Source organism: Serpula lacrymans (genome assembly GCF_000218685.1).
Source record: "Serpula lacrymans var. lacrymans S7.9 unplaced genomic scaffold SERLAscaffold_2, whole genome shotgun sequence".
Classification (NCBI taxonomy): domain Eukaryota; kingdom Fungi; phylum Basidiomycota; class Agaricomycetes; order Boletales; family Serpulaceae; genus Serpula; species Serpula lacrymans.
The window spans coordinates 330,273-347,395 of record NW_006763291.1 but is presented as its reverse complement, the minus strand read 5'-3'; the positions used below and the strand labels follow the sequence as shown (position 1 = coordinate 347,395).

Sequence of the window (17,123 nt, the reverse complement as noted above, 5' to 3'; positions counted from 1 at the left end):
ATCCAGAAGGTTCCAGGTTCAATCCCTGGTCTGGTCATTATCCAATTTTATCAAACCATTCCCGCTTTGGGAAGGACTCTCTTCATCACTGCCTTCTCTTTACCCTTTCCTTTATTGGCTACTGAGTGCAGACTAGATTTGAACCTGAAGTTAACTTTGGCATTTATATTATTGTGCCGGTTATACCAATGGTCCAACAGACCCTGGGTCTCCTCCTTTGTCATACATGAAGGTGAAGGTTCCCGTAACTTGTAGCCCAGGGGTATTTACCCCTTTGACAAGTCAATATAGTCGCCCTGGCGCTCCGCAAGGCTGGTCCAAGGTACTGAAGCCTTTGCATTTCCATTGGAAATCTGGTAATGTGTCATCAGGAAAGACCTGATGATAACCTGTAGGTCTGAAAAGGTTGCTGGGGAAGACAGATCCTGATATACAAGGATGGGATATCCATTGTTGTCAAGTGAAAGCTTGATCTTTTCTTTCTGCTTGCTTGATAGGCTCTCCTTTGGCACAGACCCATCTATATCAGCTACATACAGTTCAGTACTCTGTGATGTTAATTAATTGAGCTGGAAACTTACCAAACTGACTTTGTGCATACTTGCCCCAAGCCTCCCATATCTTTACATTTTGCCAGTTGGGTTGTACCTTGTTAAAAAGCTCAAACCCGGCTTCATCATTTTGCTCATGGCTGCAATTAAAGCGATCAGTTTCAGTAACCACACACCTGGTTTGAGACCCGGGTTCCGTAGACTACTTACAAGGACACACAAATGATTATGGTTGTCACTGGACTTGTTTTGAGCCGTTAAAAGGTAGATAAAATAGCCATGTAAGACGATACTTTTTGACCCGCAGTCTAGCATTGAAATACACCTAGATAATACTGACTTGGCACCTAGAAATATTTTTCGAGTGCACTTAGTACTCATGAGACTGTATAATGGTATAATGACCACATCGGGATACATACCATACACCATTGTCTCTAACCACACACAGGTAAGATTCAGCTTGGCATATGGATGGTCCATCGGAGAAGACATTATCGGAAGTGGATGTAACTGTCTAGAGATAATTGTAAGCCGAGGGGCAACGGCAGAGAGGAGTCCTATTTAGCCCTATCGGTGATCGCAGCAATCAGCATGAGGACCAACAGAAAATTACTTGGTATCAAACCATAATTGACAGCATTAGATGGGATGCTTGTACGAAATAGTTCAAGTCTCGAAGGTGGCCACTGCACCTGCAACCGGGCCTATTCAAGCACAAATGAAAGTTCATTACAGCATTACCTCTGTCCGTGTTGCTGAGTAAGCAGTGATGCGTTTAATTAAGACATGCAATTGGTTGGAAGCTTGAGATAACAAAATCCAGTGAGAGCAAAAGAAGGTCCGGCTCCAACGTGCTGATGTGCGTCCTCGACGTCTACTAGAATATAGTTAATTGACGTACCAAGGCATTTCCGAGTTTTACCAAGGCTTGATCTCTTGTGCCCGCTCATTGTTGCCTTGTTTAACTTGAAAAGGTATTTAAGGCTTTACGTGCTGTCAACGATGACTCGGTACCAGAAAGAGTCGTTTTTATTGTAACTTGAAGGACAAAGTAACTTTGAACATGCCGCTAAAAGTACTCCCAAGCTACTTGCTGCCGAGCTGAGCATAAAAATCACGCGCCGCGGATGAGTCATGGTCATGACATCCTTCTACATACCTCACAGATGGGGCCACTGCGATTCACAGAGTTCGTTGATCCAATGGCATCCTTGACCTTGTTCTCCACTGCTGTATTTGTTTGAATTTTACCATATCTGACCCTGCTTGGGCTGCAGATTTCTTCCTGAGCATACTCTCGATATCACACACAATGTCAACATCGAATCTGTGATCATATGCCGTCTCCTGTTCCTCCCAGTCGCTTTGGTATTTATCCCACACAAATTCCCATTGAATTCTGTTGAGTCGTTTTGTGAGGCTCTTTTATTGTTATCCTGACCATGGTCTGTTTCTGTTTAACAAAGCTGACAACATTGCAACAAATCAAAAAATATGAGAATATTCTCTGTTTACAATTAAGGTCCAGAATTACTCGTGATACATGGTCCGTATCTACACACGCCCGGTGATCCCAAAGACGACAATCAAATACCACCTCAGCTGACTGAACCTCCCCGCGGTAGTAGCGACTTCTGCCTCAATACCACCCCTGCCCTGTATAGTCGACTATCCACCACGTTGACTTCACCTTCCCTGTTACATGGCAGCAGAAACGATGCCGGGATGGCTTTGAAACGTAGAACCTGTGTCGTTCTCTCAACGTTCGAACTGAACTTGGTAACCGCAGTTCCCGAATTCTCCAGAAGGTCCCGTCCTTCCAGCCCATGGCGCCGTCACAACGATATCTTTAACTAAACTACAGTAATTTCCGAAGATGGGGGATTACCTTGGTCATACATTATGCTATACGCCTTCTTGCTGAGAAGTCTGCCAAAAATTACAGTTGACGAAGACTCAGTTTGGGCATTCGTTCTCTTGGATGAACCAACAGTCAGCTCAGGAGACACTCCTCGGCGTCCGCCCGCCAAATACCGTCCTACTCCGAAGGTCATAATCCATCAAAATGTCTAACGCCAGGGGAATTCGGCTACAATTTCGCACATGCACGCACACTGGACTGCCCTTCCAGGAACCGGTTTAGGCAAAACGGCGGTAATGTGGGTCACAACACAGGAGACGGAGGAACCTGGTAGGTGGCCAGTTGAGTTTTTGCTGACTGAGATGTCAAAGTCCAACTGTCTCCGGTGAGACGATCAAGACTTTTGTAGTATTATTGCTAATGGTTTATTTTCTTGAACATCATGGCTGACATTGGGCGCCTCGGTATGTTGTGTTAGTACATAAAGTGTGGCATTGTGAATATCATTCAACGGCTCTCACAATGTTAACCAAAACACTACTCAGCTTTCTTGCTTGCGCGTGTGCTGTGGCCGCCATCCCCGCTGCTCTCACAGTGAGTCTTACACTCATCCTTCAAGCGGTAAGTAGAGGGATAATTAAGTTACATCATCATTAGTCCACTGCACAGTGTCCTGTAACGTCCACAGTGACGACGTCGTATACTGGATTGGTTATAGCACCCAGTTCAACATATCCATACACCACGACAGTGACCCTCACGGAAGTAAGCTATCCGTTAGCGACGAAGACTATCACCGAGGCATGGACATACGAAGGGCAATCTAGCACCTATACGGAGACATACACGTATACCGATTATTATGGGCCGTTTCCAGGATGTTAACATGTTAACCCTTGTGAGTTTCAGAGCTCTTTCATACATTCTTGTTGTCCTGATCCCTTCGAGATAGCAGTGATTTCTTTACGCGTTTCATTTCCTATGTAGTTAAAAGAGAGAAGGGTAACTACGAAGATACTTTTGGATATTAACACGGTTTATCTGAGCACCCATCACGGAAGTTCAGCTTGTTCCATCAAATATGCACTCACGGCGATTGAGCCTCAAACTGTTGTGACCAAGATAAGCGGAAGACCGTGGTTCACGGAGCCATTTTTGTCTACCCCTAACGAAGACCATCTCAGCGAGCATACACCTTCCCACATTGAATTTGCTGTATAGTCTTGTATGCCCCTTATACAGCATAACACATTGATACACATCTTTCAACTAAAGTTCTACTAAAACTAACGAGGCAAAACTGATTCAGAGGTGGATCAGAGTTTCGAACCGTAGTGAACGGTCCGACGCCAGCAAGGATATGAAATTAAGGAGAGCGCCGTACTAGTAGTCCGAAACCTTGTATGAAGCCTTGACGGGTCCGAGACATCGAAGTATGATTTTGTTGGACGAGAAGAAGCGTGTAAGGGTGACAGCGACACCCAAGTTGGCAGGTGTAGTGTACAGCTGATTTAACGCTTGGAACGCTCGATTCCGAGCGCGCTCGTTGTGTTACTATGAAGTGAAGTGCCTGGTCCTATATGAATATTATTCAAAGTCCATTTGAATGAAACTTCAGCCCTTGGTTCGTCGTGGTAAAATCTAGGGACTTCCGTGTGGTGTGGTCGTGCTGGTGTTCGAAAAACAGTGTCTAAGCTTCACAAGCCCGGGACAGTGCCATCATGCGATGATAGAGGCCTGTCAGGCCCCTGTTTTAGTCCTCTTGTGCTCGATATATGCGCTCCGATCGTCGTAGTAATGCACCCGGTCAGATAGCTTCCGCCCCTGGTTAAATCGTTCTGCATATTATCGAGGGGTGGTTAGGAGTTTCGATCATCATCGTACCCTCGCAGATCAACCCCCGAGGATGATTTCCAACTACTGTAACTGTGGTAACAAAGACATGTTCGATCAGAGTCCCCGATCGAAGATTGCACAAAATGTCTCAATGGTTTCGCGATCGATAGTAAACAGGTGAGTGGTCGTCCGACGGATGAGTGGCCGGAAAGGAGAGGAGAATTTGCCTCTTATCCAATATGAGTGTAGTCATCGAACGATCATATGCGCACAAGTCGGACCTCGAGGTCGTTGCTGATCGAGTTAAGAGTAGTGTGATATAGCTGACATGTCCCCCTGAGTGAATGGTAAAGCCAAGAACGGAGCCACAGAAAGAAAACATGCATACTACACCGTCGAAGACTTGCATGAATTCATATCCATAGCATGACCTGACGCCGAGCGATGCTTGGCAGATGGCAGCGAGTGGACAAGATGAAAATTTGAAGGTCAGATTGCTGTGATGCGCCTATGGGCTCGTATCTGGCAGTTCATGATGTCCTACCACAGAGCCCTGCAATGCTCAGGAAACGTTCTCCTAATCCGAGCGACGTCATATGCACAGTTGATATGGCATAGGCACTCGATTGGTCGACAGTAGACCTCTAAAGGGTAATCATAATATGTGTTCCTGTCGTGGTTTCTACTTCTTGGTCTGAATATCAAACATGCTCAAAGCCAAAAGTATAATGAAGCGATATGATAATCATACGATAATGACATGGTGATCTGTTGCAGTGATCTAGGGATGCGTGCAAGGTCACCACGATTAATAGAGAGATAACTGCGACAGCAGGTGGTCACGCACCGATGATAACTGTTAAGTAAATCCATGCCCGATATTCTGACTCACAGTATGAATGTAAGAGGAAACCATGCATGATCATTGGAGTAAGTCACCACTTATCTCGACTGACAATGTCACAGATTACACAGGCCATAGATGGGCGCCGCTATCGGTGACTGGGGTTTTCCGCAGCATCTAGAAATATATCTGAGGACAGAAAGAGGATATGAGCGGACCGGTGCTATAATGCGATCGAGCGGGGTTAGATGGCGTCATGGAAAAAGGCAAAACTAGTCGAGAGTGTGGAACGTATCAAGCAAGACCGAAACCTAGTGCCCACCTTGAGGCATTCTCGCCACCTGTTTCAGTAGTGTGTTGTCCATGAAAAAGGGCAGGTTCTAGACGCGCAATGTCCTACTTAGTGTGGCGTTGGCTGATCCGGTTGAGCTGGGGTTCGAAAAGGCTATGCCGAGGAGCGAAAAGCAGGAGGTGCTTGACCAATTAAAAGTGGGTCCTTATTTTTGCAAAAGAGGTTTGCAAATTGGGGCCAACAAGATCAGGAACATATCACGGATGAGATCGTTGAGAAACCAATGCTGGCACTCGCATGCAATGGTGGCCAAAGGATGAGAGCGAATGACGCAGGAACTGACGCAGACGAGGTGGAAACGGACATGGGGAATAGACGGGGCATACTCGCGTGGCACTGTTAGTCGATAAAGGCAAGTGACGTAAGGCTAAACCTTAGTTGTGTCATGTATGAGGCGGGCATCGAGGTTCGTAGGGACAGCAACCATGCGCTTTTTAAAGGTGCTATCGTATGTTCGGATGGCCCGGACCACCCACACAAAAAAGAAAACAAGAGGGGCCCACTATTTCTGTGGATGAGCACAGTTGGCTGTTCCCAACGTTGTCTCGGTCGTTTATAGTGACCTTTGTTCCGAGGCCATTTTGGTCGTAAGTACCGTCCTTCTAGTCGCCCGATCATTACACGATGTTGTTTGGTTGCTTACAACGAGTCTATCAGCTCCACCACCAATTTATCACACAACCTGCATGTTTGTCTTCATCCTCTTTCCTCTTCCTCACCGTATCTCACTTTGTCCCAGAGTCTGGCTTACTCTTTCCAACAATAACCTTCAGTTTCACAACTGTCTCTTCCATTGCAACCTCTGCATTCCAGGTTTCGCATAGGGTTTGCACCACGCGGTTCCGAGTTCATTCCTCCTCACTATAGCTAGCTTGGTTTCTAGTGCTACTACATCTAGCCTTTCCGTAAATACCTCCATTTCCCATTCGCTTTTGACAAGCAGTTGACGCGTCACTCCACCACCCTGGGTCCTCCTTCGAGCTCTCCCCCGCTTGTCCTCGCTGCATGCCAGTGCTAGCTGGTGTGCATCCACCAGCTTACTGGCCATTCCAAAATGACCTCAAGTACTACCGTCTATCATTTGTCACGCATGTCCCCCGTCTCTATGTCTCTTTCAGGTACCATTGCGTCGCTCTCGCGATCACCTACGGTTTTGGCGTTAGCAGATATTGCCGCAAACGACAATTTTACTGCGTCTCCGAATTCAGCAGATTCGCAGTCAAGTACGCCTTTAAGCTCTGCTTCCAGTCAGCCAGCATCGTCATCGGATGGTAGTACATCTACAGCCAGCACTGATACATATACTATGCCGCCGTCGTCTTCGTCAGTGGATCCTCCAACTACGTCGTTCACTCCCACCCCAACAATATCGTCCGAGTGAGTACAGTTATATCTCTTTACGCGATTTTGCAACCTTATTCACATTTTCCTCATGCTCTCCCTCCCTATATATGCGTCTTATCGAATGTGTTTTCCTTTGCATTTGTATTTATGGTACCCCTTGTCCTTCAAATGACGTTTCTTTGGTGTTCGATTTGATTGTAGCTCGTCTACTCCCTCGAGTTCAAGTAGTAGTTCACAAGAGACAAGCACATCATCAAGTTCAGCCACAAGTTCGTACTACACAAACTTTTCGTCACCGTCATCAACTGACGTATCGTCAACGTATGCAACCCCGCAATCACAACCTTCTTCCACGTATATAACATCATCATTCCTTTCATATACATCAACTTCTCTTACCATCTCTTCGCATATATCCTCATCAAATATACCCATCACCACCACCACCACTAATTTATCAACCTCGAATCCTCCACTGTCCACAGCACATACACCAGCGTCTGCTTCATCTGATTCTGACCCTCCTCACTCTTCCTCTCCCTTGCCTTCGACGTCTCCTACTGCTACAGTTTATACTACCACCGATATAACCACTTCTGTTCAAGATCATGCTCCAACGCCGTATACATCAACTTTGTATCTCACTTCCATTCAGTCTGTCCCAGGCCAGCAACCTTCTACGACTGTCCAGACCGTTGTACTGACTTCTGGTGTGCTGAGTACTTCTCCACCCCAAAACAGGGCGAATTCGTGAGTCCTCTTTTATATCTCGTTCAGGTCTTTCGGGGGTTTTATACGTCCTATATGACGAACTTCCGTTCAATTTCTTTTGATCTCAGACTCTAACAATGCAGTCTCTCTATAGTGTTGTCCACCCAGGTACGATAGTAGGAATCGTCCTTGGAACCCTCGGTGCCTTTTTCTTCCTCGTGCTTCTAGCCTTCTGTGCTCGTAGGCGCATGCGTGCTCAGCACAATTTAGTCCAGGGGCTTGATTGGGATCCTACACGCGCAAACTGGACTTCTGATGACTGGCGCAGGCACGGTAGAGGCGTCCTCGAAGGTGAGGAAGACTCTGAGATAGGCGGACGTACATCTCGCGCAATGGAAGAGCGGTTTGCGGGCATCTTGGCTGCCATGCGCGTGGATGCTGATGAAGTGCTCAGCAATGACGAGCCAGGGGTACGCGATGTGTCTCCAACGCGTATTCCACTCCCTGCATCACCCACACTTCCCGTATCTCCTTCAATGCATGGGCACACACATGCTCAGTTACCAATTTCACCCTTGTATGCATCGTCGGACTTGCCTCGGGATGGATTACCGTTTCCCGTTTTGCAAGCTCCAATTCCACCCCATGCATACACCGTGGAAGGGGCACCGTATGCCTATACTACGGATGAAGGGCATTATCTACCTAATGAGCCATCCTATCAGTCGTTAATGCGCCCTCCCAATGCAGTTCTCGCTCGCAATATTTCTACAGGGCGCCGTACTTCTCCTGGACCAGATGCTGGGGCTTGGCTTGGCGGGCGAGACCACTCCGAGTTCGGCGTTGGAGGGTATCAAGGAAGGGAAGACTCCCTATTCCGCCCTCTCTCGAACCCTCAATCTCAGTCCTTGTCGCATTCACAATATTCACATTCACACTCTCTAGGACGGTCTGGTTCACAATCACTGTCGCACTCACGATCGCAGAGTACAGGATTTGGTGGACCTACGCGTTCAGGTAGTGAAGAGCCACTTTTGTCCCACGGAGGTGTAATAGGGAGCTCAAGTGGTACTGGTTTTGGTGGTGGCAATGTTAATGTGCAAGCTGGAGCTGGATCTAGGTCAAATGCTTCTTCCTCATCTCATGGTCATATTCTTGTTGCAGGCCAAGAGAAGCGTGGGTCTAGAGGGTCAGTCCCACCCACAAGTTTTACCTTCCGCTCAAAAGAAGTCTCGAAGAAGTCTCAGAGCTCGCCTACAGAAACTCACGATGACCGTCCTGGGGGTATGAGAGCATTCTTTGGACGACTGCGGGGAGGGAAAGGGAGTAATAGCGCAACTGCGAGCCTAGCAGAGAGTGGGAGTGATATGGAAAATGGAACTAACGAGAAACGGGCTTCTATCTCGTCCTTTGCGTCAATGAACAACCATAGTGTCAAACAAGGCATCTCACCAACTATGCCGCCTCTCCCTCCTCTTACTTCGTTGCCTCCACTACCTCCACCTCCAGAGCCGGTTTTTTCATTTGTCCTGTCAAATCCTGACTCACGTCCTAGCTCGGCTTTCACCAACACGTCCGATCCCTGCGACGTACGCGAGAACTTGGATCCGCAGGATACTGAATTTCGCAATTCAGAAGTTTATGATGCCGCGCCGTTGCCTATGCCTGCATGGCCATGGATGCCTTCGACAGTCCCTTTACCATCACCGCCTCCAGAAGATTCTCTTAGATTTAGAGGGCTACTTGATCCGGAACTTGCTGGAAGACGAGGAATAGGGAGAGGTCTGGGTGGTGAAGATGGGGGCAGGAGTGTAGCGAGTTTGCGTGACTTTGAAGATTATTCCAGGCCTATAGGAGGGGTAAGTATCCGAAAGCATGTTTAAAACGTGACTCATATAGCTAACCTCTTGACTCTTTTCACTCGTTACAGATGGTGAATAACAGAATGTATAGCACTACCACATTTGACACGCAAGATACTCAAGAAACTCAAGATGCAAAGGCGGATGGTGACGTGCCTGAAAAGGATGAACGCAATGGGGTCCATTCATAGGCCTTCTTGACCCCGAGTTACTAGTACATAATGTGTCTCATCATGCATAACGACACCACTACACTCTTCCTAATTTGTTGTCGCTTGCGCCTGTGCCTTTCAAAAATTCGCTGTCGAATTCTCAAAGGGACCGAACTCCACTATTTCTATTTCAATTATAGTGATCACCTGTTCGTTCACGCACAAAATTATTTTCCTCAAGCTTGTTTCCTACCGTCATGACCGTCATGACTGTTTATAATACGTCAAGTAAATCAATGTACGATACGCAACGCTATGATAGATTATGACTTCGAACATTTTATTGTTGGACTAGTGCGTGCTTGCTGAGCGCTGAGTACTGTGTCTTGAAATGCCATATGGGTTATGGTAGGTGGTCCATCATATCATAGTATATGTTTGTGATGTTAATTCCGTGCGAATAGGCGTGCTAGATGGGTCTTCACATCATATGAAGACCCATCTAGCATGATCCTGTACCACTTGTACATGATACGCTATGATCGAAAACTACATGCGATGATTGCGTTCCTGTTATCATCCTCCTCGAGGCCTCAATTTTTTACATCATACAGTATCACATACACACGTTCACTCGCATAGAGTATGTGTCTGATTTCTCCATTTTGTTGCCGCATCGTCATTGGTGAAAGATACCGTTCCAGAACGGCTATGAGCAGGAGTCTGAGCGGTTTTTTGCTCGGCTAACGTTGGACATCACTGCAGATATGGTCATCTGCTTTTGCAGAATGCTCGTTGGTAGTATTTGGGCCTTACTAACAATCACTATGTGTATGCCGTACAGGGATGATAATCATTGTGCCGAGCTTGGGAAACCTACGACCTTTTACCGCGAGTAATCTTGAGCCTGAGACTCATGTATACCCATCATGTCATGACATCTGCCGCTGGCAGCGAGGCGGGTCTAGATTGGTGAAAATTTCAGATCATATGATGATCCACCACTCACACAACCATACTAGCTATTCAAGTTATTACAGGAGATAGCGACTAGTAAGTTTTGAGACTGCATTCAGTTATAGTGGCGCGAGGTGTTCTCATGATCACCGTGCCTTGTATAGGTCCATATAACTTGAATCGTCAATTAAATTGCTCGCCAAAAATTGATTTCTTTGCGTTACTACCCTGGACTCTACATGAGGTTAGAGCACACATGTATACGGCCATCTCCTTTTCCCTGACAGCGCATGTACTTGTGGCACAATGAACTTTTGAAGAAGATTGCATGTGAAGCTTAAGCTTTATTGGATCACGGCATTTGTATTACTACTTACGCTTTCTATAGCGATTCGCAAAGAAGGACCCTTTTTTTTTCATCCTGCCAGCATCATAACTCCTTCCATGCTAGGCGATTGGAGCGGGCTATGCGGTGGTGTTCAAGTGTATAAGAATCAAGATGATAAGGATGTCATTTTGCCAGGCAGGTTCTGTTGTCTATAAACCACCAACGTATCAACATGTCGTCTTCTCACCTTCATCTGAGCCCACCTTTTCGTGCCGAGCATGTTGGTTCACTGCTGCGTCCCACTGCGCTCTACCAAAAGCGAAGTGATTTCGAAGAGAAGAGGTGTACACTTGCGGATCTCGCTGCAGTAGAAGAAGATGCTATCCGAAAATCTGTAAAGTTACAAAAAGATCTCGGTATCAAGACTATCACAGATGGTGAAATGAGAAGGTAAGTGTGCTGTAATCAAGCTGACGAGCTAAAAAGACTCAAGTTTACATAGGGGCATGTTTTTTCAAGGTGTCTTCGACCGTATGGAAGGCATGACATCTATTCCCAATCGTAAGTTGAAGAAAACACCACACGTTTTTTCATTACATAAATAACATTAATATGTTCAGGTCCTATTGAAACTTTCAAGGCAATTTTGTTGTATTGCATCTCTATTATGTACTTACCTGCAACTTCGTCTAGCCCTACATTCCTCATATAGCTTTGATGTACGCGCATGGCGTAAAGGAAGAGGCGACGATTTTCTGCACAGTACGTCTGAACACATAACCAGGTAATACCTCGTTTAATCTTCCTTTTGAATTACAAAGGGTAAAATCAAAAGGACCAAACCTTTCTATGTTGAGGATTTCAAGTTTCTCAAGACTCTTGTTTCCCCTGAGGTGAGATGGATATCCTAGCTATTATCCAAATTTGTGGTGTTCTAACCGATAGCAGGAAGTAAAAGACCTCAAGGTCACTATCGTTTCGCCTTCGTGGTTTCATCAACGTCATGGATCGGATCTGACCTACGACTTAAATGTGTATAAGAATGACAGTGAGTTGTACACGTATATGACAGCGTTGCATATTAACCTCTAGTCCAGCTGAGTACTTCGATGATGTGGGCAAGGCATTCAGAGAAGAGATAGACGAACTTTATACCCTTGGATGCCGTGCGTTCCTCTTCTGTTTTAATACGGCTGCGATTGATCATACGTTCTATTTATTTTCACAGGCCATATTCAAATTGACGATCCTACGTTTTGTTACTTTTGTTCAGAAGCCATGATAACGGGGATGGAAGCTGCTTGCGTGGACCATGAAGCCCTTCTAGATAGCTACATCCGCGCGATCAATGTGTGTGTCAAAGGTCGACCGTCTGATTTACGAATCAGTGTGCACACGTGTCGAGGCAATTTTGGGGGTCTGCATTTCACTGAAGGCGCATATGACCGCATTGCTAGCAAGCTTTTCAACACGCTGGATGTTGACACTTTCTACGTATGTTTCTGCAGTTTTTTTTTTTTTTTTTGGCAGTTTTCAGCTACATCACAACTGAGTAATATTTCATTTCAGCTTGAATACGACAGTCCTCGTGCTGGTAATTTCCAAGCGCTGAAACACCTACCTAAAAATAAAGTTGCTGTCTTAGGGCTTGTGACTACAAAGAGCCCTGAGGTAAGCCAAAGTCCTGTGATATAATCATGCCGTGCGTATTGATTTACAATCATATAGATGGAGAACGCTGCAGAATTGAAAGCTCGGGTTGAAGAAGCAGCAGAGATAATGACTCACGGCTTCCCAAAGCGCTCCAAAGAAGAAGCTCTTAACCAGTAAGTGGTAACCGATTCTATTTCTCTTCCAAATTTCAATAACGCTGCCGCATCAGGTTATGTATCAGCACGCAGTGCGGATTCGCGTCTATTTGGCAAGGAAATCCAATCACCGAAGAGGTTTAGAAGCTTTTTTACTCGTTCGTATTCCTTGTTGAGATTTGATTTTAGGACCAAACGAAGAAACTGAAGTTGCTCGTCGATGTTGCAAAGCAAATATGGTCCGACTAGGCTTCACTGGAACTTGTTTTATCCTCTTTGAATATTTCTTGCCGACGATGTCGGGTCTGTATCAATGTATTTGTAACGAATCATCACTATCATTTTCTAGTCCTGTTCCTTCTCATGTCATCATTCATGCACTTTTGAGATATGTTTTATTTGATGGGCCCCTTTGGACTGTTGTGTTTATCTGATTACTCGTCAATGTTATCAAAGCCTTGCTCTCGAATGATCGCCACTACATGTTGGGGAGCTTCGATAGTGTTTTCGAAAGGTATCTTATTTGCTTTATTTCCAAACTAGCCTGCCCTCATTGTTGAGAAGGAACGACTATCTTCCTTCGAATCTTTTGGACTGCATACGGGAGACTAACTTGTCCTTCTTTGCTCGATACAAGCTTTGCGTGTCGCAAAAGCAGGTTTAGATGACAATGTTATTGAAGCATATCATGATGTCACGAACTGATCTAATGACGAGCCACATCTAAGCCGGCCAACAAGCCCATTGTACAATGGTAGTTGGCACACTGCCCGTAGACTGAGTATATTCTTGAGAACTGTCTCTAATGAAGTAAGATCAGGCGTTTCAGGCGATATTATGGTCGAGAGCGACACAGGTTAATTACAAGCTAGCGCGGCTTCGACTTCCGGATGAACGTTTGAACGTTGCTAAATTTGAAGCTTGAAGGTTCGCCGCCATGTTGATGCGAATGCAAGCCTATGAGCCTGTTGAAATTGAAGAAGCGTCCTCAATTACCTGATTTGTGTTTAAGTCGAACTTTAACAACGTATGCATTTTCCATGTGAAAAGCTCGCGAATATATTGATATCACTGGGAATAAAAGGCGAGAAAGACGGGATATGAGCAATAATCTTCACCTACGAAAGGAAATATGTTACCTATGGCGAGTATTTAGAAAGCAAGAGATTGATACCTAATTCACAGGCCAAACATACGGCTAAATAAGCCTGGCTTGCGAACGTTCAGTTCATCCACATATCTGACTCTAATCCTACCATTGTTGGCGTCAACTTTTAATTCGTCACCAGACCATTCATCTTCGGTCATTGCGCTGAAGTCGCCTAGGAAATAGCGCATTGTCATGTCGACTTGACTCAATGTTGTAGAGTTTGCAGAAAGTTCATTTGAGAGCGAAACGGTTCCATGCTTCGTGGTAAGTAGAAGAAGGCCACAGAACGAACGCGGAAGGTAGACAGTGACCTGACCATTCGGGCAGTTTACGTTCAAGAAAAAAGGAATTGGGCGACCAACGGCATACTTAACAATCCAAAATTGTTATAGTTCAATCAGACGACAATGTAAGACACTCACGACTCTTGTAGACACAGAACCATGGTTAGAGCTGAGATATAAGGTGGCCCGGGATTTCGGATTCAGGTTGGAATCACTTTCGTCGGGAGTCATCAACGAGATGTCAACGTCAATGTATCCCTGTTTCGATTGCAAGTCGAGATTTTTTCTGTCCGCTTCTGATTCACCTTCAAGAAGAGGTGCAAGGAGGGATGCAGGGATAGAGAGGAAGGGATTGATAGCATAACATCCTGTGATCGATCTATCCTTTGGCGTAAGAGACAGAAAATTAGTCGGCTTGGACGTAAGAGGCGGATGGGATGGAATGATGGATTCTGAAGCACTTGATATTGTGCCCACGTTGGATTCAGCGTCACGCAGTTGGGCGGCGTCATCATAAGAGGGTAAATGCTCTTCCTGCTTGCGCTAACCAGACCAGTCGCATCAGCACGTCTGGCAATTGTACATACAACGTACATCAGCTGATACTGCTGCTACGGGTTGGCGATTCGACCCTACTTTGCCATCATCGCCCTCTACGAAGATCATATCTGCCAGTGGTGTGTTTGTACTACAGCGTTAATGGCCTAGAGGTACATATTTAGTGTCTCTAGATATGCGGGATGAAATAAAGATACAACTTACAAATTCCGATATATATATAAGTGAGAGGAGAAAGAAGGACAACTGAAAAAGACGCCATGGTTTTGAAAGCTATGCTGTCAGAATCACTGGTGCGAAAATGTCACACGTTCAAGCTTCAAACCAGAACTTGGAAAGATAGTATAGTGGTATGCAAGTAATTTATCATCAATATCTACCATGTTTTGATATGGAAAGAAAGCAATACTGATACCAAGATCATGCACCGATGTTTTTCTCATACCCGAACTACTCCTAAACATCTTCGAATGTGTTACGAGATTCAAGTACAACGTTCAGACGACCTTGCTGCACTTGCATGTTAAATAGCAGAAACGAGTCTCATCGAGTGTCATATATTACAAATATTGTCTGCAACAAATAGTACGATCGAGGGAAATTTAACAAAAATGAAACGACAATTTGAGCCCCAGCTTATAGACCCACCTGCCCTCCTTTGATGCTTCCCAAGGCCGCTTCTTTCTACAAAACATGTATTAGCTCAGTATAATAAGCCTGTGAATGAGTAAACTTACTTGTGCCATACTAGCCTGATTAGCCAGGTCTTCGTAGGTGTATATAGCAAACAGTGTTAGTTTATATATCCGCAAACCAGTAAACGGCAATCACTTTTTTCGTTTCCTGGTCGAGATTTTTGTAGTATGAGCCGAAGTCATTTGTTGTTCCTCAAGGATTTGCCTTAACCCACTCAATAGCACAGAGATTCCTAGTATCTGAATGTAACTAGCCTTAGATTAGATCAAAAAAAAACATACCTGGCAGTTAATGTGTTTCCAGGGCGCATCTTGCCAGGTTTCCTGTCAGCCAGTGCCTTCTTCCCTGCATTCCTGCAGGCCTCGCTGGTGTGACTTGATGGGCCCCTTGTCTCTTCTATGCCTTGGTCAGACAAGGTGGATGACATGGGGGCAGCAGCTCTCAGCCTGTCTCCTTCTGCAATTGTAGCTGTTCCGGCCATTTCTTGGTTCACTTTGACTATTTTTTGAGTCCCGCTGTGCGTGGTAGATTGGTCAAAGTTTGCTGGTGGTCCCATATCGCCGGGGACACCTGGGGTGGTTGTTTCAGGATGGCTTTCTGGGGGATCTGGATGGGGAGGGAGTTGGTGCTCGACGTGGCTAGGACTTGGAGCTGGCCTAGACATCCCAATGGGAGGGATGTGAGGACTGCTGAGAACAATGTTGGCTCTAAGGCAAAAAAAATGTTAGTATAGATAACAGCCACTCCTGCGAACGAAATGAAACATACAATGGATCATGCATCTATTGAGAAAATTTGTTAGTGTAAACATGAATGACTGGGGAGACACATACCTCAATGAAATTGTGTGCCTCTGTTTCAGGTACCGTTGTGACTGGCATTGGAAGGGAAACCGCTGCCGAAGTTGCACCCTTTGATTTCTTCACAGGTCGGTGTCATGCACCAAAGTTGATTGGTAGCATGGACAGGTGTCAATAATGAAGCAAATATTCAAAAGACTCGCCTTTGCGCCACACAGGCACAGTGCCACGTGGAATAGTAATTAATATTGACCTGATCAAATTTTATGCTGACATGACCCTTTAATGTGTTGCCATGTTTCATTCCCTATGACCCTACCTTTATGGAAGCAACTGGGGACAGTTGCAATTTCAAGTTGTCCGTGGATGTCATGCACCAAAGTTGATTGGTAGCATGGACAGGTGTCAATAACAAAGCGAATATTCAAAAAGACTTGCCTTTGCGCCACACAGGCACAGTGCCACGTGGAATAGTAATTAATATTGCCCTTTTTGAACTTGTGGCTGATCAGCATCACCTCTATTAGGCAATCCAGTCACACTCACCTTTGCTTTTCCATCCGGTACTTTTGGCATTTTGGCATTTTGGCAAATTTTTGTGTCGCCACTGGCTACACATTGCATTGCGCCCTCGCTTTTGTCATTTCCCTTACTCCCCTTCCTTTGCCTAGCCCCACCATGGGCCCCTTCCTCTCCTTTTTATTCTCACCTGATGGTCGTTTCTGGATCCCCATTCTAATCTACTTTTTCGTCACCTCCACCCTCCTCCTCCTCATTTTATTTGCACCCCCACCATTTCTGATGTCACCACTTCCTATCCGCTTCCGTCGCTGATCCGTTGACTACCACGTGCCACTGCTGATATCAGCAAAGCCCCGGCGGCCAGTCCAAATAGGGCAACAGGTCCATCTTCATGACGTCAATCTGCCATCATATACTATCAAAACATCGGTCGCTCGTCTTGCCTGGTTGGAGCGTGGGTGGGTAGTTTTTGAGCTGGAGAAGGTTCATCCCCTTGCGTCGCCC

The 17,123-nt window shown here is 45.7% G+C and overlaps 7 protein-coding genes across 7 annotated transcripts; 3 read left to right on the top strand and 4 right to left on the bottom strand.

Moving 5' to 3' along the window:
• Positions 1 to 266: 266 nt before the first annotated feature.
• SERLADRAFT_433030 (uncharacterized protein) lies at positions 267 to 1,046 on the bottom strand (the record flags this gene model as incomplete). Its single annotated transcript, XM_007313200.1, has 4 exons — positions 267 to 529; positions 582 to 691; positions 892 to 898; positions 974 to 1,046. The coding sequence occupies 4 exons, from the start codon at positions 1,044 to 1,046 to the stop codon at positions 267 to 269; spliced, it is 453 nt and encodes a 150-aa protein (XP_007313262.1).
• Positions 1,047 to 2,597: 1,551 nt separating this feature from the next.
• Positions 2,598 to 3,520, top strand: SERLADRAFT_456342 (uncharacterized protein; the record flags this gene model as incomplete). The annotated part of the gene is made up of 4 exons (XM_007313199.1): positions 2,598 to 2,800; positions 2,903 to 3,009; positions 3,073 to 3,313; positions 3,368 to 3,520. 2 exons carry the CDS (start codon positions 2,938 to 2,940, stop codon positions 3,298 to 3,300), a joined length of 300 nt encoding a protein of 99 aa, XP_007313261.1.
• A 2,392-nt stretch (positions 3,521 to 5,912) lies between these two features.
• SERLADRAFT_456340 (uncharacterized protein) lies at positions 5,913 to 6,593 on the bottom strand (the record flags this gene model as incomplete). Its single annotated transcript, XM_007313198.1, has 3 exons — positions 5,913 to 6,049; positions 6,107 to 6,135; positions 6,187 to 6,593. One exon carries the CDS (start codon positions 6,493 to 6,495, stop codon positions 6,223 to 6,225), a length of 273 nt encoding a protein of 90 aa, XP_007313260.1.
• Positions 6,594 to 7,389: 796 nt separating this feature from the next.
• On the top strand, positions 7,390 to 9,865 carry SERLADRAFT_456335 (uncharacterized protein; the record flags this gene model as incomplete). The annotated part of the gene is made up of 3 exons (XM_007313197.1): positions 7,390 to 7,541; positions 7,657 to 9,361; positions 9,433 to 9,865. The coding sequence occupies 2 exons, from the start codon at positions 7,751 to 7,753 to the stop codon at positions 9,553 to 9,555; spliced, it is 1,734 nt and encodes a 577-aa protein (XP_007313259.1).
• A 997-nt stretch (positions 9,866 to 10,862) lies between these two features.
• SERLADRAFT_359301 (uncharacterized protein) lies at positions 10,863 to 12,858 on the top strand (the record flags this gene model as incomplete). The annotated part of the gene is made up of 12 exons (XM_007313196.1): positions 10,863 to 11,251; positions 11,304 to 11,362; positions 11,422 to 11,441; positions 11,495 to 11,563; positions 11,623 to 11,694; positions 11,750 to 11,849; positions 11,899 to 11,967; positions 12,030 to 12,295; positions 12,371 to 12,472; positions 12,530 to 12,627; positions 12,684 to 12,747; positions 12,799 to 12,858. The coding sequence occupies 12 exons, from the start codon at positions 11,034 to 11,036 to the stop codon at positions 12,856 to 12,858; spliced, it is 1,197 nt and encodes a 398-aa protein (XP_007313258.1).
• Positions 12,859 to 13,429: 571 nt separating this feature from the next.
• On the bottom strand, positions 13,430 to 15,009 carry SERLADRAFT_456329 (uncharacterized protein; the record flags this gene model as incomplete). Its single annotated transcript, XM_007313195.1, has 5 exons — positions 13,430 to 13,680; positions 13,749 to 14,127; positions 14,182 to 14,586; positions 14,638 to 14,747; positions 14,806 to 15,009. 3 exons carry the CDS (start codon positions 14,707 to 14,709, stop codon positions 13,789 to 13,791), a joined length of 816 nt encoding a protein of 271 aa, XP_007313257.1.
• A 136-nt stretch (positions 15,010 to 15,145) lies between these two features.
• Positions 15,146 to 16,248, bottom strand: SERLADRAFT_456328 (uncharacterized protein; the record flags this gene model as incomplete). The annotated part of the gene is made up of 5 exons (XM_007313194.1): positions 15,146 to 15,285; positions 15,339 to 15,367; positions 15,433 to 16,004; positions 16,066 to 16,079; positions 16,131 to 16,248. The coding sequence occupies 3 exons, from the start codon at positions 16,176 to 16,178 to the stop codon at positions 15,563 to 15,565; spliced, it is 504 nt and encodes a 167-aa protein (XP_007313256.1).
• Between the last annotated feature and the right edge of the window lie 875 nt (positions 16,249 to 17,123).